The sequence below is a fragment of the Sus scrofa genome, chromosome 2 (assembly GCF_054392235.1).
Source record: "Sus scrofa isolate SSC_HxYL_T2T_F1_AM1 chromosome 2, Sscrofa_HxYL_maternal_Yorkshire_Landrace_v2.0, whole genome shotgun sequence".
Lineage (NCBI taxonomy): Eukaryota > Metazoa > Chordata > Mammalia > Artiodactyla > Suidae > Sus > Sus scrofa.
In genome coordinates this window covers 160,918,467-160,940,368 of record NC_139384.1, presented here as the reverse complement: position 1 = coordinate 160,940,368, position 21,902 = coordinate 160,918,467, and the positions used below count along the sequence as shown (strand labels likewise).

Below are 21,902 nucleotides of genomic sequence, written 5' to 3'. Positions count from 1 at the left end.
CTTTCTGTGGATGCGGTGGGGGGGCTCCGCTGCAGGTCTGTCGGCCCCCACCACCAGCAGGAGCGGAGGGGCAGCAAGGAGGCCGCCCGCATTGCCGCCAGGGTGCCCCAGCCCCAGCCCCTCCCGCGCGAGTGCAGGGCCGGGACAGCCCGGGGTGGGAGTGGGGCCCTTGCCGCTTGAGGAGGTATTTTCGGAGTCCCCCTCCCTCGAGCGTTTGCAGCGATGGAATAGAGCCTGTCTAGTATTTGACCAAATATGGTGGGGTCTCTTGTGAGCTCGAGCCTCAGCCAGCCTCTCGGTCACGCTGTGGAAACCTGCCCTGGGGAGATTAATCTTGGGACGTTCCGGAGCGCCTCGCACCCTGAGCGCTTCCCCCGGCGATTCCTGTAAATGGCCAAGCGCGGCCGCGAGCAGGAGGGTGCCGTCTGGATGCCCGCTCGTGGTGTCGTCCCCCGCCCCCGGGACTCGCTCACTTTCGGCCGGGCTGTTCCCTTGCGGGGAGAGACCCAGCCCAGCAGGGCCAGTCTGTTCAGGGCAGGGTTCCAGGACGCGTAGACCCGGGGGTCACCGGAGCTCACAGACTTGGAGCCAGGCCCTGGGAAGCCCAGGGCCGTGTCGCCAGGAGAGCGGGCCGAGGGGGGCAAAGGAGAGTTGGCTGAGCAGCGGGAACCGTGCTTGCTCTCACGTGAAATGGAACAGCTAATGTTTAGAATAAGCATTATGTCATTATTTTCTAATAATTTCCATAATTACCTGCTGTGTTTATTGAGCATATACTATGTGCCAGGCACTGGGCCAGCTGTTTCGCCTGGGGGATTTCGCTCTGTCCTTGTAACAGCCCCCAGATACTGTCACGTCCTTGTTCCAAAGATGGAGGGGCTGAGACTCAGATTTCAGAGGGGACGGGGGCAGGCTCACTGTCACACTGTCCATCCCTGGGCACAGCCCCCATTTTACAGAGAGAGACACTGAGGCCGAGAGAGACAGGACGCCACAAGCAGCCACGCGGGGCAGGCCCCGGCGAGCCCCTTTGCACGAGGGGCCGTGCTGCGCCCGGGGGCCAGGACAACCAGCCGGAGGCCTTCGCAGACCGTGGCTTGGCCTGTGCCGGAGCTCTCGGATGCAGGAGCGTGTTCATGGCAGGCCAGAGCCGTGCAGACAACGGGCCAAGACAAACAGAGTGGGGTGGTGGTTGAAGCCCTGCGCGGGGCCCAGGAATGAGCCCTAGCTCTGTCGCCTCTCGCTGCTGTGCCACCCTGGATAGGTCCCTTCTTTGTTCTGGCCTCAGTTTCCTGCCTGAGATCTAAGGGGTGGGACTCTGGGCACCCAGGGCCCCGCGCTCCCCTGAGGCTGGCTGAGGCCAGGGTGCCTGCGGCCGCCTCCCTGGGGGCTGGGGCCAGCACCCTTCGAGAACATTTGCTCTCCCGACCAACGGACAGCCTGTGCCTCCTCCGCCCTTGCCCCCTTGCTGTCCCCAGACCAACGAAGCGGATTGTCTTCACCGGCCCTGTGGGTGCTGGCTGGGCGGCCGGCCGCAGGCCACAGGCGGAGGTGCCACCCGCCAGAGCCCCGCCAGACACACAGGGCATTGTCCCTCGGTCAACAGCCCCTGGGCACCTCGGCCCAGCTCCTGGCCTGCCCCCACGCCCCTCGCTGCCTACTGCGCCAGGCCCAGCCAGCTGGGGCCCTAGGGCTCCCAGGCGATGATGAGCCCACCCACCCACGCCCCCAGCAGCCCCCTGATGAGCTATAATTGCTTCGCTCCGTCCTGTTGCTGCCACTCTCTGGGCGGCGGCATCTGGGCTCCGGGCGGGCGGCAGCTGCGGGCCGGTCGCCGGGCTCACGGGATGGACTGGCTGCACCACCTGGTACGTGGCGATCCCCGCCCCACCCCCGCTGCTTTTAGGGCTCGAGGGTTTCGTTGTTTCTTTCCTACGGATTCATGGCAGCCTCTGTTTGGCTTGGAATCTGCAGAGGCGAGCTTTCCTCTGTCCGGTCCCTGAGGGCGAGGAGGAAACAGGCTGGTCGCAGAGCCTGCAGCCAGGGCAGGAGCTCCGGCCCTGAGCAGGCTCAGCCCCCGCCACACTGGAGCCCTTTCAGGCCACGGCTGCGGGGCCTTCCTGGCAAACAGTTATCAGGCTTTTTCCACAGAGTCTCCCGGTCCCGAGGTCCGCGCTGTGGGACCTTGGGCAAGTCCCGTTTGTCCTTCTCTCTCTCTTTTTTTTTTTTTTGTCTTTTTGTCCTTCTCTTCTGTAACGGGAAGGAGGCTTTGATTCTGTCCTTGGAGGAGTGGAGAGCCAGGGTTAAGAACGCCGTGTGAGCAGCTCAGACAAGAGAGCCTGTTGTTAGGGGACATTTTTCTACCCCAGAATCAAGGACCAAAAAGGAAGAATTCAGCGACTTGAGGCTGTCACAGATTTTGCGCCAAGAAGTGGTTGCGCCAAGAGGGGCTCTGCTGAAACTTGTTTCCAAGGGCCCAGGCCGCCGGGGTGGGTAGATGGGCACGAGCTATGTGAGCCGTGGGGGAGCCTGGCTTGACTCCGGGAGGGACCAGCCCTGGCCCCCATCCAAATCGCGGCCCTTTCCCCTAGCCCCCTGAGGCGTCTGCATTCTGCTGGGCCTCCGAGTTCTCTGCTGTGTGTGCGTGAGAGGCTTTCTTTATGCTCTGGTTCCAGGGGCAAGAGGTGGACGACGGCCAGCGAGGGTGGACACGGGGCAGGGCAGGCGGAGGGCTGGGGCGTGGAGGAGGGGTACAGGTGTCACGGAGGCCGCAGGGACCCTGGCCCGGACCTGCCGTCTCCCAGCTTCGTCTCACAGCCCCTGCTTCCCGCCCCGTTTCAGCCTCACTGCTCCCTTTCAGCCACGTTCTCAACCAGCCGAAACTTCCACGCACACACACGGTTCCCACCCGCCCCACCCGGCACTGGCGTTCCGGGCTCGTCTGTCCACATCTGCCTCCCCCCGTGCCCTTCAGACCCCTCCCCAGATGGCTCTGCAGGACCCCCGCTGCCACGAGGCTGGGCAAGCGGCCCCCTCTTAGACCACAGCGCCTGGTCCCGGGCTCACACTCGCGCAGCGAGGCTTAGGTGCTTGTTGTCTTGCTCACCCCGTTCTCCTTGCCGGGCCGGAAGCTTCAGAAGGGCAGCCACGGCGACAGGCGTTCCCTTGTTCAGCCGGTGTTTACTGAATGCCTAAGTGCCCAGAACCGTGGAAACGCAGGGACAGGACAGTGTGCGGCAGTGGACACAGGGCTGGCCCTCACGGAGCCTGTGCTCCGTGGGGGGCAGACCTATAAACGAGTCACACGTCCACCCTGCTAAGACGTGCGGAGAGCCCAAGGTGGTCCCGGAGGCCTCAGAGGGGCGAGAGGCGGGACCCTGCGAGAGGAGCACAGGGCGCGGGGGTGAGAGGAAGCCGGAGGCCGAGGCACAGATGCAAGGAGCTGGGAGGGCCGTGAGGAGGGAGGGCTCGGCGGCGGCAGACAGGCCAGGAAGGCGGCTTGGCACACCCGCCCACAGCTCCGTGCTCGGCCGGGGCGTGGGGAGTTGATGGGAAGAGCCGGTTGGGGCAGACGCGGGAGGCTGTTGAGCCGTCCAGGCGGGCGGGGCTGCGGTGCTGGTGGACGGGTGGACGGGTGGTGAGACCTGCAGGAGGAGCAGCGGGACTTTGCAGGGAGTGTGGGGCATACGTGTGCCGGGACGCGCGTCTGGCGGGCTGGTGGGACCAGGCCAGGCATGGCAGGGGAGGGTGGCCGCCCCAGAGGCTCCCCCCGCCATGAGCCCCAAGTCTTTGCCCAGAGGGCGACCTGGCGTTCCCGCCTTTGACCCGTGGCCTTCTTCCGCAGCTCTTGCTTCTCACCATCTCCGTCTTCCTGGGGCTGGGCCAGCCCAGGAACCCCAAAGGCAAGCGGAAGGGGCAAGGGCGGCCTGGGACCCTGGCCCCTGGCCCTCAGCAGGTGCCGCTGGACCTGGTGTCCAGGGCAAAGCCGTTTGCCCGCATGGAGGAATACGAGAAGAACCTTGGGGACATGGTGGCCCAGCTGAGGAACAGCTCTGAACTGGCCAAGAGGAAGTGTGAGGTCAACCTGCAGCTCTGGCTGTCCAACCAGAGGAGCCTGTCACCCTGGGGCTACAGGTAGGCCAGGGCTGGGGAGGCCTCGCCCGCTCCCCTGTCGTAGTGAGGTCAGGACTTTGGGTCAGACGCCCGGGTCTGCACTGTGGCGCTCGCTCGCCCGCTCTTCCAGGCTGTGTAGCTGGGGCAGGCTGCTTGGCTTCTCTGCGTCTCGGACTCCGCAGCCGCAAGCGGAGGGGATGGTGGCCCCTGGTGATCAGAGGCTCGTTATGAGGCGAGACGAGGTCAGAGCACTGCCTTCGTGGTCTCCAAGTCGCCGGCCAAGCGCCCGCAAGGCCTCTTGGGAAGGTCCTGTTGCCCAGCTTGGGATGCTCTGTGCCCACCTCTGGTTACGGCGCTTGCGGGCAGCCCCGAGTTGGTTGTGTGCGCCTGGCTCTCAGGCCAGCCTGGGACCAGCCCAGGGCCTGCATCTGAATCATGTAAGCGTCCTCCTGCCCCCGCCCCCCACGCCGCCAGGGTCTCCGCGCCGAGGCCCAGGAGGTGGTGTTGGATACGTCGCCCCGTGATCAGGGTCCATGGCCAGGCTGCCGGGTCAGGGTGCTCCCCAGGTGAAGCTTCCCAGCTCGGGGGTGGCTCCACCGCCCTGCAGGGCATCTGGCACACAGAGGGGCCGCGTGCGCACGAGCTGGGGCAATACTGACAAGAAGGGCTGGCCCTGGGGGATCCTCACTCAGGAACTCAGGCCAAAGGTTTTTAGCCACATGACTTATGTCCTGAGACGCTGGAACAGCACGTCCAGGAGAACTTTCTGTGGCAGGGAAGAGTCCAACGTGGAAGGAGCTAATTTTGATTAATTTAAACGTAAACATGCCGCTAGTGGCTCCCATACCCGGAACGTGGCAGCTGGAAGGGCCCATAAAGGTCCTCTGCGACTGGGCCTCTGCTTTACCTGCCCCGGACTTCTCGTGGCCCTTAGGAGTCTGCAGGGGGAGTTCCCCGTGTGGCTCAGTGGAAATGAGCCCAACTAGGATCCATGAGGACGTGGGTTCCATCCCTGGCCGTGGCTCAGATCCCGTGTTGCTGTGGCTGTGGTGCAGGCCGGCGGCGACAGCTCCCATTCGACCCCTGGCCTGGGAACCTCCATGTGCCACGGGTGTGGCCCTAAAAAGCAAAAAAAAAAAAAAAGTAGGAGTAGCATGCAGGTTTTGATTCAGGAGGCCTGGACGGTGAGAGAGAGTGCTTTTCTAACAGCTCCGGGATGGTACTGAGGCTGCAGGTCTGCGAGGGCACTGCCCCCCCCAGCATGGCACAGTCTTGCAGTGGAATGGAAACCCCGGGTTCGGCCGGGCGGGGACTGGGGGGCGGCCCCTCTTCGACAACCTCCTTCTACCCTGCGTTCTCTCCCGCCTCTCACAGCATCAACCACGACCCCAGCCGCATCCCCGCGGACCTGCCGGAGGCGCGGTGCCTGTGTCTGGGCTGTGTGAACCCCTTCACCATGCAGGAGGACCGCAGCATGGTGAGCGTGCCCGTGTTCAGCCAGGTGCCCGTGCGCCGCCGCCTCTGCCCCCTGCCGCCGCGCACCGGGCCCTGCCGCCAGCGCGCGGTCATGGAGACCATCGCCGTGGGCTGCACCTGCATCTTCTGAGACGCTCTCCCCGCGCCCCCAGCCGCGAGCCAGGCAGCGGCGGGTGAAGCGAGACCTCGGGTCTGCTCCTGGGGCTCCGAAGCCAAAAGCCGTGGGAGGTCGATTCCGGCAGAGACGAAGGAGGACCCGTCACCCGGAGGCCTCCACCGCGGAGACAGCGCATTAAACGTTTCGTTCATTCCTACCACTTGGGATGGCCAGACGCGTTCTTGAATTGGAGTTGATAAGCCTACATTTCAGCCATGGGAGTGGAGCTTGGTTGGTACAAAGCTGTGCAGGCGGGGACGCGAGGGGGCCTCCCAGGTTAGGTCGGGGCCACGGCAAACAAGCCCTTTAGAAGCAGCGAGCTGCCCGTCTCTGGAAGGAGGTTCCCCCTCGGGAGCGGGGGTGGTCTGCGTGGTTGCCTTCAGCTCTGAGGTGCACCGCAGGTCCGACCGAGACCCAGAGAGGAGCCTTGGGGCTGCTGGGGCGGAGCAGGCTTTCTCCGGTGGGCCAGCAAGCCTGGCGTTCTCGTGTGCGTTTGCCCTTCTGGTCTGCAGACCCCTGGCTTTGCACAAAGGCTCGGGGGTGGAGAGCAGCGGCGCCCACGGCTTTCACCCGCCCTGCGCACAAGGGGTCTGGTTGGATGACGCGCTGCCTCACGCGTAGCTGCACCCGAATCCCCTGGAGGCCTTGTTTAAACACAGTGCTTCTGAGTCAGTAGGTTTGAGGTGGGGGCTGCGACCCTGCCTTTCTAATGCCGCGCTCCCCAGGTGACACTGCCACCGCTGACAGGGGGACCGCACTTTGAGGGCCACTGGCTTGTACCAAGACCCTTTGCTGATTCAAAAGGCAGCGTGGACAGACTGGTCCTAAAGCCCTGCAGGCTCCTGAGCCCCGGATGCTGAGCCCCCCACCCCCCGCCACCCCCTCCGCCCCTGCGATTCAGTCCTCCCCGCCCTCCCAGTCCTGCGACGCATGCTAAATCAGCTGTTCTAGGGGCTAAAAATACCTTCCACCCCGAAAACAGCTGAGGGGCTCAGGCCGATTTCTGAGGCTGAGACTAGTTGGCACTGAGCGTTAGTTTCAGTCAGAGGGCAGCAGCGGGAGAGGAGGCGTTCCTTGGCTGCCAGCCTCAGCGCCCGAGGCAGCTCTAGTTCGCAGGCTTTGCAGGGCCCATTCATGAAAGGGCGGTGGTTAGGTATGTGCCTGTCTGCGCTGGCAAGCACCTTACCTTTTTTGGTATTGTTCTAGAGTGGATTCTGGCTAAAATTATCCCGGGAAGCTTCGGCCCGGTTCCAGACACATGGAAACAGACTTCATGTGCCAGTGCAGGCTGATCTGTCCGCAGCCGCCTCCTCCCGAGGGGCTGCTCTTGCCTGAGGCCCCGCAGCTGCTCTCCAGGCCTTAAGACTTCAGCTGCAGCCAAGGGACCCACGGCCTCCAGAGCCTTTCTGCGGGGTAAGGGCCTGGGAGCCCCAGGGCGTGGGCAGTAGGTGGGGAGACTCCTCTGGGCGGGGCCGGCCGTCCTCCTCCTCAGACACGGAGACGCGCAGGTGCCAGCTGGCGGGACGCGGCCGCGGCCTTGCCTCTTTCTGGCGGCCGTTTCCTGCTCTGAAATGAGCAGGTGGGATCTGGGCATCCCCAGGCTCTCCTCCAGCTTCACGGTTCTGAACTCACGAGTGTGGCTGGCACCTGGAGGAGCTGAGGCCCTTGGAGAGCCAGCTCTGCACTGTACCCCGGAACCTCCTTTGCTCTGATTCTAAGTGGTGCTTGTGTTTTCCACTGTCTGGTGAGAAACCCTCACTCCATGAGAACAGACGCCCCATCTGCCGTCCAGCGCTGCATCTTTGGCCCGCGGCAGAGTGAGCGCCCAGCGCAGGCGAGGGGTGCAGCACTTGGTGAATGAATGCCCCTGGGGGGGGGGCCCACGACCTGCTCCTCCTGAGTCAGGAGCAAGGCATGCTCTCCCCCCGAACGCCCCCCTCCCCCCACGTCTGAATTTTGCTGGGTGACCTGCTCTGGGGTAGTTGTAAACATTTACCACATCCCGGCACTACTGAGGTGGCGATGCCTCGTTCCTGTTTATTTGGCAGATTGTAGGGTTCTGTCTTGGCAACTGCTCTCTCCCCTCCCAGAGAGCTGGGGGCCCTTGGGGGCTGCCTTCTGGAACCTCTGGCCTCTCCTTGTGGGCAGAGGGGCGGTGGGAGCCAGCCCTCAGCTTTGGGCTCGTGGCAGCAGGCGGCGTGGCTGGCTGCTGTCCTGAGCTGGCCAGGCCTGCCCACCCAGGGACAGGGAGCTTCGGAAGGACCAGCCCGCCCCACTGCGGCCAGGCTGGGGATCACACGGGGCTGCCCTGGTGCCTCTTCTGTGCACATGTCCTTAGGGATGCGGGGGGGGGGGGGGGCTGTCAGGGACAAGACTGGTATTGGCCCCACGCCCCGGTCCTCAGCCACATGGCGACGGCCCGTGCCATCATCACGTCTGACCCCGGCCGTGAAAAGAGGCCGCTGCACATGGATCTCTGTGGACCTGGGAGGAGGGGAGGGCGCCGCCCCGTCCCCGCCTGGGCGACACTGTGCCTTTCTCCAGAGCCGGCTCCCCCCTTTGATCTTGGATGAGACCCTTGGTGCCGCGGTGGGACCTGACTGTTCTAAGCCCATCAGTTTAGTCTCGTCCCCAGTGTCCCAGGTACTCGGCCAGCCGCTGAGCCCAGAGCCCGTCAGCACGTGGCATTCTCTCGGCCCCAGGAATTGGTTCCACAGGGGCCCAGAGCCCAGACTTTGCTTCATGGGTCCTCGTGGGAGAAGACCCTCTGACGCTGGCGGCTGTGGGCAGCCGTCTCTGCCCTTGAGAGGAGGCAGGGCACCTCGCCGTGCTCGGTGCTGGCGCGGCCCCGGCCCTTCATCATAACCAGCGAGGCCCTCTGTCGCTTCAGCTAGCCGACCTGCCGTCCTCTGTCGCACTGGGGAGCGGTCTTCCTTCCTGCGACGACCGAGAGGCGTGCGCCCGTGCCCGTGCCCTTTAAAAGCACCAGCCGGTCCGCCACCCCTGCTGTCACCTCTGCCTAGTAAAACAGGAAAGCCCAGTAAAAGCGACTCAGAGGCCACGGAGCCTCTGCCTGCGTGAAGGGTACTTTGCCCCACGCCGAATTCAGTTAATTCCAAGGAGAAGCTCCAGGCTGAAGCCCAGTTCTGCGAACTCACTGGGAGACCTGGGGCCAGTTCTCTTCTCGCTTTGGCCTTGTAGCTCCACCTCTACCAGACGAGGGACAAGGGCTGATGACCTCTGGGGCGTCTAGGAAGTCCTGACGTCCAGGTCCTCGGCAGCCTGGTGTCCTCTTGGTGTCTGCGTCCTCCCCCGAGGCGTGTTTAGCAGGTCGGGGTGGGACCTGGGCGTCCTCACCTGAACGCCATCCCACTACCTTCTGCTCTGCGGCGAATGTCTGGGCTGGACGCTCTCCGCCGCCGGGAACTTGGCTTCTCCCAGGCGGATGGGCCGTGTTCTTGCTCAGCCCTCGCTTTCCGGGCAGAGGGTCGGTCCTCCCAGGCGCCTCCTTCGCCTGCGATGCTCCCTTTGCCACTGGCTGCCGTGAGGCTCGAGCTCACGGGCAGCTCTCTGCTCGGGCAGCCTTTCTCCCTTGTGTCCTTCCACGGTCGCCTCCCCCACCCGCAGGGGGATCCAGAGGCTGGACTGTCGCGCAGTCAGTTCTCAACTGGGCACTTTGCATCTAAGGTGCCTGCAGTGAACAGGCGCCGGCGCCCTGTCCTAGGTTTTCTGACCTCCCCTCTGCGGGGAGCCGTCTGATTTCTGGAAAGCACTGCCTCAGGTGCCTTTTGGGAGCTGGCAGGGGACGCACCAAGAAATCGGATTCCGAGTTCTCTGCCTTCCACGGCCTCCCAGAGTCCTCACGGTGTCCTCTCAGAAAACCAAGTCAGAAGCAGCTTGAGATGGGTTTTTATTTCTTCTTAAAAAAAATAAATAAGCGGATAGAGGGCGGGAACGTCCTTCCCTTCCCCCCTCTCCCGTCGAGAGGCTCCCCCGGGAGGATGGTTTCGCTGGAGAGGCGGGGGGTCCTCCGGGACCCGTGCTGGAGGGCGCCGGCGCTCCGCAGCCCCGGGGTCTGAAGGACGCTCCGCCTGAGGGGACAGAGGGGGTGCGGTGGCGGTGGGGGGCCCCTCCTTCAGCTCGGCCGGCTGCTCCCTGGGCCCCCAGGCCTCACAGCTCCGTCTTCACCTTGTGCATCAGATCCTTTTGGTCAATCTTGTCCAGGTCCTGGTACCAGCGGTTGAAAGCCAGCAGGGCCACGTTCTTGGCGGCCACAGCCGTCACCTCCACGGAGCTGGCCGCCCACTCCAGGGCGTTGAGGTGGAAGAGCTGGTCGTGCAGCATGAAGCGCGGGAGCGGGCCGTGGGGGCTGTGGACGGGGTGGGCCTGCCACTCGGCCGTCTGGACCGAGTAGTAGGAGCGGAAGAGGGTCTTGAGCTGGGACCGGAGGAGGGGCTGTGGGGACCGGACCCGCCACACGGCGGCCTCCTGCGGCTGCCTGCGCCGGAAGCTGGCCGAGACGTTGACGGGGCAGAGGTTGTCCAGGGCCAGGAAGAAGCTGGGGAAGTCGGTGGTGAGGATGGTGGCGAAGGGGAAGAGCTTGGGGTCGGGGAAGCCGAAGTAGGAGGAGTTGAGGTAGCCGTGGACCAGGGAGACCACGGTGGGCTGGAAAGGGCCTTGGGCGACGGCGATGGGCGGGTCGAAGCCCCCGAAGGTGATGGAGCTGCCGCTGTCCGGGTGCAGGGGCGTGGCGATGACCACGATGTCGTAGTAGTCGGAGCCCACGCCCGCCTCGTTCTCGTACCACACCTGGTACAGGGGCTTCCCGTCTGGAGGGGGGCACGAGGGCACAGGCCTCAGCTTCGTCCTCGGTGTCTCCCCGCCCGTCTGCCGCTGGGGGGCCCCGGCACCAAGGGAGACCCCGCCCAGGGGCAGCGAGGCTGCCCCGATGCGCGGCTGCGGGGCAGCCCTGGGCTGCGGTCGGGGGAGGCTCGGCCTGAGGGCGCGGTCGCTTGACTCGGGACAACAGTGCCCTCTGGTGTCAGTGCTGGGCTTCCCACTGGCTCTACGGAGCCACCCCGGGAGGTCGCAGACCAGGGTTCGGGCACAGAGAATGTGGGCGTGTTCGCCGTCCAGGAACGGCGTGGCCCCGGCCCCGCCCTGTCGACTCACCTGTCTGCTGCAGGGTCACAGAGGTGACCGTGGCGTGGATCACGTTGGCCTTGGTGAGCTTCAGCAGCCCGGAGCAGACCAGCTTGTTGCCGCCCTCCACTGACCACAGGCTGCCCTGCGCCCCTGCCAGTGACATGGCTCCTAGGCAGAGAGAGGGCTGGCTGAGGACGTGGCCCTCAGGCCGAGGGCAGGGGGCTGGCCGGTGACTTGGCTCCTTGGCAGAGGGAAGCGGGGCTGGCTGGCGGGTTCTCGGCTCCACCCTCCCCGGCCTCGCTCACAGGCCAAGACGTCCTTCCCACCCCGTCACGGGGCACCGACACAACAAATAAATACAACAGATTCACAGTGTTAAGAAGTAAAAACCCAATGCTCCGTGCAAGAGCCAGTGCAAGAGCCCAGACAGCGTGAGTCTGTTGACGCAGACCGCCCGCCACGGGCAGACCCAGACACGGGGGAGGTTGGCGGCTGCCGCGGGCTGCAAGGCTGGGGCGTGCTGGCTGTCGGTGTGGGCTTTCTCTGGCAGTGGCAGGAGCGTGGGGACAGAGGCGCAGTCTGCACACGTCCAGTCCTGCACGTGAAGTGGGTGGCCTGCGGCAGGTGAGGACGTCCTGAAGGCCACACACGGTGGCGGAAGCGTGAGCAGGGTGGCCTCTCTGAGGGGACCCCAGGCAGGGCCTCGGGGGTGGGAAGGGGGTGGCCGTGCCAAGGGCCAGTGGAGCGGTGCCCTGGGCGTGTGGAAGGCGCTTGTTAATCACACACGTTTGCATTCCTTTCTTCGGGGGGTGGGGGGAAGGCTGAGGGCCCGTGATGGGGTGATGGCGCCGTCGTGAGGGTTCGTCAGTAAACGGGACACAGAGTCCTCTGGGAAGCCTGTGTTCTAGTGGGAGGAGAGAGACAGGTCGCTTCGGCCTCCGGGAAGAGGTCAGCCGCAGGGCCTGGGGACGGGGCCTGTCGGGACAGGAGGGGGCCCGGCCTCCGTGATGAGGCAACATCGTCACAAAGACTGGGGGGGAGCAAGAGTTTACCCAGAGGGCGTCTCTGGGAAGAATGCTTCAGGCACCGGGGTGGCCGCACAGAGGTGGGACTGGAACACGACGGGCGAGGAGGCGGAGGGGCTGGGCTGGGTGAGCGAGCCGGAGGTGGTGGGGCCCCGACAGTCGCTGGAAGGACTTTGGTTTTATTTCAAGGAGAGCAGACTCCTCTGACGAGCCTGCCTTTTGTTGGAAGAGGACCGTCTGGCTGGCGTGTGGGCACAGCCTGGGGCGGGGCGGGGGCCTGGTAGGAGACCTGCAGTGACGCAGGCGAGGGTGGCTGGGAGCTCGGACCAGGAGGTGCTGGGTGTGTGTGGGCTCTGAAGCCGATGGGCTTTCCGGGCGCTCGACTCAAAGGAGGTGAGAGAAAGAAGTGACTCAAGTTCTGGCCCCAGTGACAAGGGGAGTCATTACCAGCCAAGCCGGGAGATGCTGGGAGGGGCAGGCTCCAGGGGAAGGAAGGTCAGAAACGCAGGTTTGGACGCGCTGAGCCCCAGCCACCCGTTAGCACTTCCAGTGCCGACACGCGAGCCTGCAGCTCTGCAGAAGGGGCCAGCTAGACGTCACATTTGGGGGCCAGGCGCGTGGAATGTCAAGCCTCGAGACGGGCTGCGCCCCACAAGGGAGGGGAAGAGAAGGGCCGGCTCTGCAGGCCAGCGAGTGCCCGCCCGGTGCCTCGGCCGCAAGGCCTCTCCCCCATAACCTCCTCCCACCTCTTTCAAGGCCAAGAGCAGCACCCCGCCTCGGGGCAGACCTGTGGCCTGTGCTGGAGGGTGGCCCGTGCATGTGCCCACTGGCCCAGGGATGAGCTGGGGACGTTAGCTGCTCTAATAGGTGGTCAGCCAGGGGCCCAGAGGCCTTAACCCGACTCCAGCAAGAGTGGCCAAGGCACCCTGGACGTGAGCCTGAAGCTCGCTCTCACCATCTGCTGCCAGCTCGGAAACTGGAGGCCGGAGGCCAGAATCGGGGTTGTGGTGCGCTGCGCGGGCAGCCGCGCTGAGGCCGGTAGACGGGGGGTTGTCGCAGGGGCTGCGGAAGGACGGGGGCAGCCCGGGGGCTGGCGGCTCACCGGCAAAGGCGGGCATCGCTGCCGACTGGCCGTAGCTGGCCCGCAGGACGGCCGAGACGACGTCGTCGATGAAGCGCTGGCTGACGCCCACCCGGAGCAGGGACTCGGCCACGGAGCGCCGGCTCATGTTGATGAAGGCGGCCTCCCCCAGGGAGTAGAGCAGCTCCTCCACGCCCGAGAAGGCGTAGCCGTGGGCCTGGTACTTGTAGATCCTGGAGACACACGGAGCCAGGGCCCTTGTGCAGAGGCCGTTCAGCTCCTACCTGCGGCCGGGCCTCGCCGGGCGGGAGGGGAGGCTGGTTATGCGCCTCTGGCCTGGTCACGGGCTGTGGAGGGCCTGCCCGCCTAGGGGAAGGCTCGGAGGAAAGGACCCCCAGACCCGGCTTTACCTCGAGGCTCAGCTGACTGACCACCGTGTCACCCCTCGAGCCACTCCCTGCCTGATGTCCCAGAGGGGGCCGTGCCACCGCCCCGCTGACACCCGCCCCCTGCTGTAGCAGCTTCATTCTGCCCTGGCTTCTAGGACCACGGTGGGCCCGATGGCAGCTGCCTTGGGCCAAAGTCGTCACTCTCTCTGCCAGCCTAGCCCGTCCCTCCCTCTGGCTCAGTCTGCTAGGACTCCCGCTCACCCCCTCTTGCTCCCCCCACCTGCCCCAACCCCAGGGACTGGCATTTGCCTGGAGTCGTCACAGATGGCTGTCGGATGGATGGTCTTTGACACGCTGCCTCTGGGCAGCTGTGAGTGTGTGGAGTTGGGTGACAGACGGGACACCCAGACAGGGGCGTCCAGGAAGCAGTTCGAAACCGTCTGCCCAGGGCGCTCTCGTGCCACAGCGGGTTAAGGGCCTGGCGTTGTCACTGCGTGGCTCGGGTTGCTGCTGGGAACTTCCGCGTGCCACAGGTGTGACCAAAAAACAGAAACAAAGTAACCGCTTCGTGAGTCGGAAGCTTCAGGGGAAACCGGGGCTGGTGGCAGAGGTGACCTGCCAAAGGGAGAGTTTGGGTAAAGCTGACACGAGAGGAAAACCTCAGAAGAGAAGGAGGAAAGACTCACGTCGGGGGACGCAGAGAGAATGGGAGGACGCGCCACGCAAAGCGCGGTCAGAGCGGGAACGCGGAGGCGTCCAGCACGGGAGGCCCTGCCTGAGCGCCCGACGCTGGAGCCTGTGTCGGGGCCAGGACACAGGGAGCCTCCAGGAGGGACTTCAGGGGAGAGCTGGGTGCCAGCCTGCCGAGTGGAGAAGGCAGCGTGAACACAGTGACACCAGCCCGCTTGTCCTTGTTATCTGGAGGTGACGGGGAGGGGGCCGGACCCAAGGAAGAGAGACGGTGGGAAAGAACGGTGTGTGTTCTGGAGGGGTCTGGGGGACAGCAGAGACAGTCAACGGTGGCCCACAGGCCGCCTGTGGCCTGCGGATGAGTTTCCTTTGCCTTATGAGTTGAATTGGTTGCCTCCCTTGAGGAACAGAGATTTCACCTGTAACTCCGGATTTCCAGCTTCTGCTGCAGCACTGGACGATCTAGCCAGGTGTGGCCGGCAGGTGGCTGGAGCAGACAGCTGGCTGCCCCTTCAGACGGGGCCTGGCTCTGCAGGGCCCTGCCCCCTCTCCATCCCTTCCCCGTAAGTGCTTCACTCATCCCGCCCCGAGGTGGTCCTTGTAGGTGGCTGACCTTGCAACCCACGCTTCCGTGGGCCAGGGTAGCCAAGGGCAAGAGGATGCTGGTGGGGCCACCCCAGAGGCCAACCACTGCTGCGCCAAGGAAGTACCTTCCTGATGCTGGGCGGGATTGTGCTGGGTTCTGACCCCGCAGTACCCTTTCCTTCCCACCAGGGTACAGTCCAGCCGGTGCCTTGGGCACCCCTCCTCCTCTCGCCCCGGGATGCCCCCCGCCGGCTCCGCCCAGCCCTACCTCATGAACTTCTCCATGACCTCCTCCACCCACAGCTGCAGCCTCAGGAAGCTGATGCCGTAGTGCCACCAGAGGCGGAAGAGGTTCAGCAGGTACCAGTCGGTCTCCTCCAGCACCAGGCTCTCCCCGTTGAAGATGGCACTCCTGCCTCCCACCTCTCGCCGGTGCCGCAGCCCTGCCGAGACAGGACAAGGCCCTCAGGTCCCCTTCCCAGGGCCACCAGGGGACCCGGCGATGCGTGAAGCTTCCGTTCGGGGCCTCCCCGAAGGGTGCCCTGGGACTGGCTCCGTGGGGGGAGATGAACACAGCAGTGTGTGCACCTGTGCTGCATGTTCAAGAACAGCAGACAGGAGTTCCCGTCGTGGCTCAGGGGTTAACGAATCCTAGCAGGAACCATGACGTTGCGGGTTCGATCCCTGGCCTCGCTCAGTGGGTTACGGATCCGGCGTTGCCGTGAGCTGTGGTGTAGGTTGCAGACGCGGCTTGGATCCTGCGTTGCTGTGGCTCTGGCGTAGGCCAGTGGCTACAGCTCCGATTCGACCCCTAGCCTGGGAACCTCCATATGCCGAAGGAGCGGCCCTAGAAAAGACAAAAAGACAAAAAAAAAAAAAAAAGAAATAAAGAACAGCAGACAATACGCTGGGAAGATACCTGGCCTGGTGAGTCAACAAAGACAGGACATTTAAGGAACCGGGTCACATTTTGTTTTTCTAACAGGGGATCCACTCAGCCAAGAACAAGGGAACTTCAGCCATCGTCCTGGACCGTCCAGGGGCAGACGGCCCCAGGGCTCGTGTTGGAATGGCTGACCTGGGCACAGAGGCCACGTGGAGGCTCACAGCTCCCATCCCGGAGTCACCAGGTCCCCCTCCCCAGAGGCAGCTAGGAAGTAATTCCTTCAGCATCCCTCCAGAGCTATTTTGTGCAAACACTTACAGTCAGGGACACGCCTCTGAGTGACTCCTCCCCGACCACTATGTATTGTAGACGCTGCTCTGAACCTCCTGACGCGCGTCTCAGAGATTGTGCTGTACCTGCGCCCACAGGACGTCCGCACCCTGGCTGCTCCAAAGTCTGTTCTGTACGTAACACTTTCTTTAATCTCAGATCCCGGCGGGTGGGCAGTGAGGATATTTTCACGCTTTTGCTGTTATAAACGATGCTGTAATGAGTGACCCCATCTGCCTGCCACCCCGCGCATCTGTGAGTGCACCTGCGGGATCCCTTGTGGGAAGCGGAAGGTCTGCATCCAACTGTGTGTGCGTGTGTGTGTGTGTGTGTGTGAGTGAAGCGGAAGGTCTGCATCCAACAGTGTGTGTGTGTGTGTGAAGTGGAAGGTCTGCATCCAACTGTGTGTGCGTGTGTGTGTGTGTGTGTGTGAGTGAAGCGGAAGGTCTGCATCAAACAGTGTGTGTGTGTGTGTGTGTGTGTGTGTGAGTGAAGCGGAAGGTCTGCATCCAACTGTGTGTGTGTGTGTGTGTGTGTGTGTGTGTGTGTGTGTGTGAGTGAGGCGGAAGGTCTGCATCCAACAGTGTGTGTGTGTGTGTGTGTGTGAGTGAAGCGGAAGGTCTGCATCCAACTGTGTGTGCATGTGTGTGTGTGTGTGCGCGCGTGCGTGCGTGCGCGCACCTGAGAGGGCCGCTGGGGCCGCATCTCGGCTCTCACTCGCTAGCTGCAGGGCCTCAGACGAGGTGTACACGCTTTCTGAGCCTCGGTTTTCTGGGGAGGGGAACAGCACTCGCCTTGCAGGCTGGTAGGGAGGATTCGGGGTCGTGCCTCTGAACCACCTAGGAGGGTGCAGGTGCCTTTCTGATTCTGACGATTAGGATGGAGCAGCAACCTGAAGGGAAAGAGCCTGGCCTGGGAGCCCAAGCTGAGCTGTAACCCGGGCTCCGGAACTGACTCACCGTGTGACCTCAGGCAAGGGCCTTCCCCTCCGGACTCGGCTGCTCCATCTGTAAGATGAGGAGCTTGGGCGGCACGGCTTTCTGGCCTTGACCCGAGTCACGCTATCTGGGAAGGGCCGGATGGCGGCCTGCCCGAGACCCCAGCCCCAGGCGCGGCCGGCGCACTCACCCAGCTGCTTGACGAAGTCCTGCATGTGGAGGCTCAGGGAGTGGAGGGAGGCAGCCCCGCTCTCGTAGTGCTGCTTGTTGACCGAGATGGTGGCCAGGCGGCCGCCCACAGTCCCCTTCTCAAACACGTCGATCTGCACCCGGGGGCCAAAGTGCTGCTGGAGGAAATGGGCCACGGCCGAGCCCCCGACTCCGGCTCCCACCACGGCTGTCGGCAGGCGCGGGGAGAGACAGAGCGGTGGGTGTGAGACGGGTCACAGCACCTCAGAAAGGAAATCTGAGCTGCACGCTCGTTCGTGGTAAAGCTATTAACAGAGAGCAGAGGGCAACCCGAAAACTGCCACCTTAACAGAGAGCAGAGGGCAACCCGAAAACTGCCACCTTAACAGAGAGCAGAGGGCAACCCGAAAACTGCCACCTACGATGACCCTTATAAAGAAAAAGACCAGTTAGCAGCAGCAGGACGGGAAGGAATCTCGGAACTCAGGATGCTTCGCCTGCAAGCACCAGTTTCATCTTGTACCCACTCATCCCTTTGTCCGTATCTCACCTCCCTCTGAACGGGGGAAAACCGGGTGGGGGACGGGCACCAGGAATCCACTTCCTAATCCGGGGGTTGGCAAACCCACAGCCCAGCGGCCAAACTGAGGCAGATGCCTGGTTTGCCAGCCAAGTTTTCTTGGAATACAGCCACACCCTTGCTCCAGCGCACGGTCTGTGGCTGCCTCCGTGCCAGGCCGAGGTGAGCGCGGCTGCGATGGATACGGTAAGCACAGCCTCAAATCGTCCTCTGAGGACGCCAGGCAGGCCGTGGCCTCGTCCGACCTGCCACCTGGCACGTGCGTCACCTCCACATCTGTTTTGCCGTGTCTGCGGTGCCCCCCAGGGAGGGCTGCCCCCCGGGGAGGGCTGCCCCGACCACGGAGGCCACGCTGGGCCTGGCCGCGCAGTTTCAGCCTTATTAATGCCCTCGTGAGTCCTGCCCCGTTCACTGTCATCGCGACGCCGTCTGCCCTCCTGTTCTTTGCAAACTTGGTTCAGAGGCTTGTCCACCTTCTCCACCGATACTCTCATCTGAGTCACTGAGAAAAGCGTGTCATCGGACAGGGCTCTGAGATGCTGCCCGGAACCGCTGTCCAGACAGGTGCCAACCGCTAACGCGCACCGAGAGGACAGGAAGCAGCTGAGAAGCTCCCGAGTCAGACGGCCCCCCGAGGATCCAAGACACGGCGTCCCTTCACTCGAGAGTCTAGTAACCGGCCCCCACCGGGGGAACGAGATACTTCTGGTGAGATGTGGCCTGACCGGACCCACGTTGGGCCCAGAGCCTCCCAGTTCGTGTCGGGTGGGCCCGGATCCACGGTTCTTGGGATCTGGGCCCTGCTCGTTCCTTTCCTCCTCCGCGCCCAGCCCTCCTGCTCTGTCCCGAGCTCTGGGCCACGAAGCACGACCTTTGTTCCCCGACCCCCATTCCTTGGTCCGTGCTGCTCCCTTGGCCCTGAACTGTCACCCTTGGCCCAGCTGCCTCTCTGACCCTTGCCTGTCCTTTGTGGCTGGCTTGCCTGACCCCTGAGACAGGCAAGGGTCCCTCCTGGGTGGAATCACGGCACAGGCCTGGTCCACTGCCCACTGTCCTCAGGTGGTCCGTTTAAGGACTCTGGCCAGGTGACTGTGTCCCCAGATCCCGGCAGGCAGGGAGCTCTCTAGCTGTTGCATCTTGAAGGAATAAACCACTGCCTTCCTCTCAGTGTTCACAGAACCACTTCCCAGGAGGCCCTTGGCCTTTTAAACCAACATGCTCCCCGCCCCGCCCCCCCCCTTCAACAAAGCCCCAAGTTACCCATTTTTTTCTCCAGAGAAACTGCTGTCACAGGGCCTGGAAGCTGCCCTAGGGCCACAGGGAAGCTGAAGGCCCCACCTCATGGAGAACTGGCTCATTCGATGCCCTCGACCTGACACCGGCTCTCTGGTCTCTGGTAAGATGTCCTGAGACATGGGATGCATCGGACAGAGGGCTTCTGCCTCCCTGAGCACCGGCAGGGGAAGGGCCGCAGACTCATGTCAGTCAGCTGTGACAGTGCGTCACCCAGTGCAACCAGGGGCCCCAGAGGAAGGAGCAGTGAATTCTGCCCGCGGGCTTGGGCCCCAGGCTTCACAAGAGAAGCCAGGTTGGCCGGGACCCTGGAGGACAGCTGGCTCGGCCCGTGTGCTGAAGCACATCCTCTGTAGGAACAGCACCCAGAGGGGCCGTGTGGAACCGCGGGGGCGAGTTTCAAGGGCCCAGGGCCACAACGAGGGGTTGGGATTTGATCATGCAGGAGTCGGAGGGCCAAGCCGTCTGAGCAGGAAGCTCCTCCTTCCCCTTGTGGGGGAGTCCTCACCACCAAGGATGGACAGGGGCTCTTGTCTGAGGGCCGAGGACAACACAGAAAGCTACAGGGCACCTTGGCACTGGCGAGCACCCCGCCCTGAAGACCCCTGGGGTGAAGGGGGGCCTGCTGGAGTAAGGCAGGCACCAGGGTCTGCAGTAGAGCTGTGGGGAGGCCCTGCCCCTGCCTCAGTGGTCAGTGGGAAGCGTCCCGCTCTGCCGCCGTTGCCCTGCACCTGCGGATACTGCCCCCCCGCTCCTCCTCCTCCGAGCCTGGCTCAGAGTCGGCCTCCTCGCTCGGCCCGCTCAGGACCCCCTTTCCTCTGAACACTAAATGGCCAGTCCCAGCCTGGTTTACCCCTTTACGGCCTGAGCTGTGCTTTGGTAATCTAAGAGGCCTGCACACTGCCCTCGCCCCACCACGCCGGGGGTGGTCCCACCGCACAGCCCTCCGTGCCAGCTGGGCTGCGTGGAGGCCGGCCGAGCAGAGCAGGGACTCTCCTCCCACGCTAGGAGCCCAGCGGCTCTGCCTACGGGGATTTTCTACACACAGGACTTGATCTTTGAGCCACGCAGAATTAAAATGACAAATGTTATGAAGGAAAAAGCTGTAAACAGTACGGAATGCTGGTGAGCAATATACACGCAGTATTTAGCAAAAGTCCTGATGTCTGCATTTACTTTGAAATGCATTAAAGTGCAGGCTGGCTTGATGGCCGTGGGGTGGTACGTGACAAAGCCGATATAGCAGCAGCCTCTTAACAGCGGACCTAGGTGGTGGGGGCACAGGTGATCACTATGTAATTCTGTCACCTCTCGTCTACGTTGGAAAACTTCCATAAGCAAATGTTGAAAAAGGGGACATAAAGGAAAAGACTGCTGTTAAAAATCCCCCGCTTTGTCATTCAGCAGGTCGCTCCCCAGAGGCCTTACGGTGGGTTCTGTCTCCCCTAGGACTGCCTCCTACCCCCGCGAGGTTCTGGCTGAGCCGGTCCTTCTAGGAAGCCCTCCCAGAGCCGCAGAGACTGGACGAAGTGCCCCCTCCAGATGCACGGTCGAGCACTAACTTCCTGGAATTGTGCAGACGGGGACTCTGGGGCACTGCGCCTGCTACTCCGTGACCCTCAGTATGGATGGTTCACAGCATCCAGACAGGCCAGAGTCTCGTTCCTGGGGGCACCTGGCAAAGAGCCAGGTCCACAGCCCATGCTCAGTGCTCCTGGACTTTCCGGTAAGATGAGTGGCCAGGCCTGCTCAAGCCTCTTTTCCGCCCCAGGTAGCCCTGGCCCCAAGCCCAGGCCGTCGCCCTTATGGGCACCGTGCCTCTTGCGGTCCCCCTCCTCGCCGGGCTGCAGGGCCTCGGCTCTTCTCCCCGCGGCTCCCCTCCCGAGGACCCCTCCCTCGCCCAGCTGCCTTCCCCTTCCCCCACCCAGCTGCCCCCGGCTGCCAGCCCCCTTCCCTCCGGCCCTCCCCGGATCGGGCCCCACCCCCCCGCTCCTCCCCGCACCGATTTTGCTGGGCCGGGCATCGCCTGTAGCGGCGGCGGCGAGGAGCGCGGCCAGCGCGGGCAGGAGCCGGGCGGCACGGGCCATGGCGGGCAGCGACGAGAGCAGCACGCCGCGGCTCGGGCACTGGCGGGCTGGCTCTGCGCTCCGTGCCCCGCCCCGGTGCCCCACTGGCTGTGCCGCGTCCAGCCTCGCGGGTCGCCGCCTCTCATTGGACAAGCGGCCGTCCCTCTCCAGCACGAGGCCCGCCTCCGCCGCATCTCTCTGGGGGGAGGCCCTGTCATTGGCAGCCTCCCCGGCCCGCCTCCTGGATGCGCTTTCCTCATTGGCTGAGGTGCGCGGCCTTCCGTGGCTCAGCATCAGGACCGGGGCCCAGCGGGCGGGGGCGGGAGGGAGCTGGTGGCAGAGAAAGGACCGAAGCCTCCACCGGCTCGGTTCAAATCCACCCTCTGAGGCTTACTCGCTCTCTAACGTTTCTCCTCTGTATCTCAGTGTCCCTGCTCTGCTTTTGTAGTGGTTGTGACAGTCACGTGAGATAAAGGACCTGGAATCACTGGGCAGTGTTGGCAAGTGCTGGAAATTGCTGACCAATCACGCAGCCGGGGTGGTTAGACACTAGGCCATGCATATATGCTGCATCAAGGCCAGAGGCTGCTGTTACAGTTGCTGCGTGGACTGGCAGTTTATGTCTCTGACTTTTACTTAAAAAAAAAAAATGTAGGGGTTTCATTATCCACTCTCTTCTGCTGGTGGTGGTGGTGGCAGTTGCGGGGACAGGGAGTAGGAAGGGATAAACTCCCATATTAACCCTTTAAGACAACACGAGCCGCTTGCTGTGGCTAGAGGTGACGGATTTCCTCCACCAGAAAATAAAATTGGGAATGAGTTTCAGTATAAAATAAGGAATATTCATCTTTCGTCAGTCAGATGGTGGCTAAGAGAAGAAACAGAGGGACTCAGAGAAGAGTAAACAGGCAGGCACAGCACCGAGATCCCAACGAGCTTTGTGAGGGCCTGGTTGGATT

General features: G+C 63.5%; 3 protein-coding genes across 53 annotated transcripts in view; 2 read left to right on the top strand and 1 right to left on the bottom strand.

Annotated features, from left to right (window-relative positions):
* IL17B (interleukin 17B) overlaps positions 1–5,906 on the top strand; it is a 42,164-nt gene extending 36,258 nt beyond the window's left edge. For 6 of the 8 annotated variants that reach the window (XM_085015064.1, XM_085015063.1, XM_085015069.1 and 3 more), the window contains 3 exons: positions 3,845–4,134; positions 5,488–5,590; positions 5,742–5,906. In XM_085015064.1, coding sequence (XP_084871190.1) covers positions 3,998–4,134; positions 5,488–5,590; positions 5,742–5,885 — 384 coding nt within the window. In that variant the 5' untranslated portion in view covers positions 3,845–3,997 and the 3' untranslated portion in view covers positions 5,886–5,906. Of the gene's footprint in view, positions 1–1,778; positions 2,490–3,844; positions 4,135–5,487 lie in introns of those variants that run through there. The other 2 variants (XM_085015067.1, XM_021085004.2) reach the window with 2 other exon arrangements.
* Positions 5,907–7,026: 1,120 nt separating this feature from the next.
* The window catches only part of LOC146405831 (uncharacterized), a 26,543-nt gene continuing 11,667 nt past the window's right edge, over positions 7,027–21,902 (top strand). For 4 of the 41 annotated variants that reach the window (XR_014839129.1, XR_014839141.1, XR_014839136.1 and 1 more), the window contains exons 1-6: positions 7,027–7,159; positions 14,851–15,021; positions 15,917–16,010; positions 18,112–18,292; positions 18,861–18,980; positions 20,327–20,603. Coding sequence is in view for 3 of the 41 variants with exons in the window: in XM_085015071.1 (XP_084871197.1) it covers positions 15,065–15,130; positions 15,647–15,818; positions 15,917–16,010; positions 18,112–18,292; positions 18,861–18,896 (549 nt within the window). In the remaining 38 variants the exon portion in view is untranslated. Of the gene's footprint in view, positions 7,160–11,272; positions 11,516–13,772; positions 15,131–15,646; positions 15,819–15,916; positions 16,011–16,755; positions 18,293–18,860; positions 18,981–20,326; positions 20,604–21,902 lie in introns of those variants that run through there. The other 37 variants (XR_014839139.1, XR_014839126.1, XR_014839119.1 and 34 more) reach the window with 27 other exon arrangements.
* Positions 7,764–20,998, bottom strand: PCYOX1L (prenylcysteine oxidase 1 like). 4 transcript variants are annotated; one of them, XR_014839095.1, is made up of 7 exons: positions 20,880–20,998; positions 17,006–17,212; positions 14,930–15,104; positions 13,019–13,230; positions 12,364–12,489; positions 10,919–11,795; positions 7,764–10,575 (listed from the first exon to the last, which is right to left on the bottom strand). XR_014839095.1 is itself a non-coding variant. In XM_003124085.5 (6 exons), exons 1-6 carry the CDS (start codon positions 20,962–20,964, stop codon positions 9,917–9,919), a joined length of 1,479 nt encoding a protein of 492 aa, XP_003124133.3. In that variant the 5' UTR covers positions 20,965–20,998; the 3' UTR covers positions 7,764–9,916. The 4 variants fall into 4 exon arrangements, 2 of the variants coding, with proteins under 2 accessions (XP_003124133.3, XP_084871186.1); XR_014839094.1 differs by having other exon boundaries at positions 10,919–12,489; XM_003124085.5 differs by lacking the exon at positions 12,364–12,489 and having other exon boundaries at positions 10,919–11,059.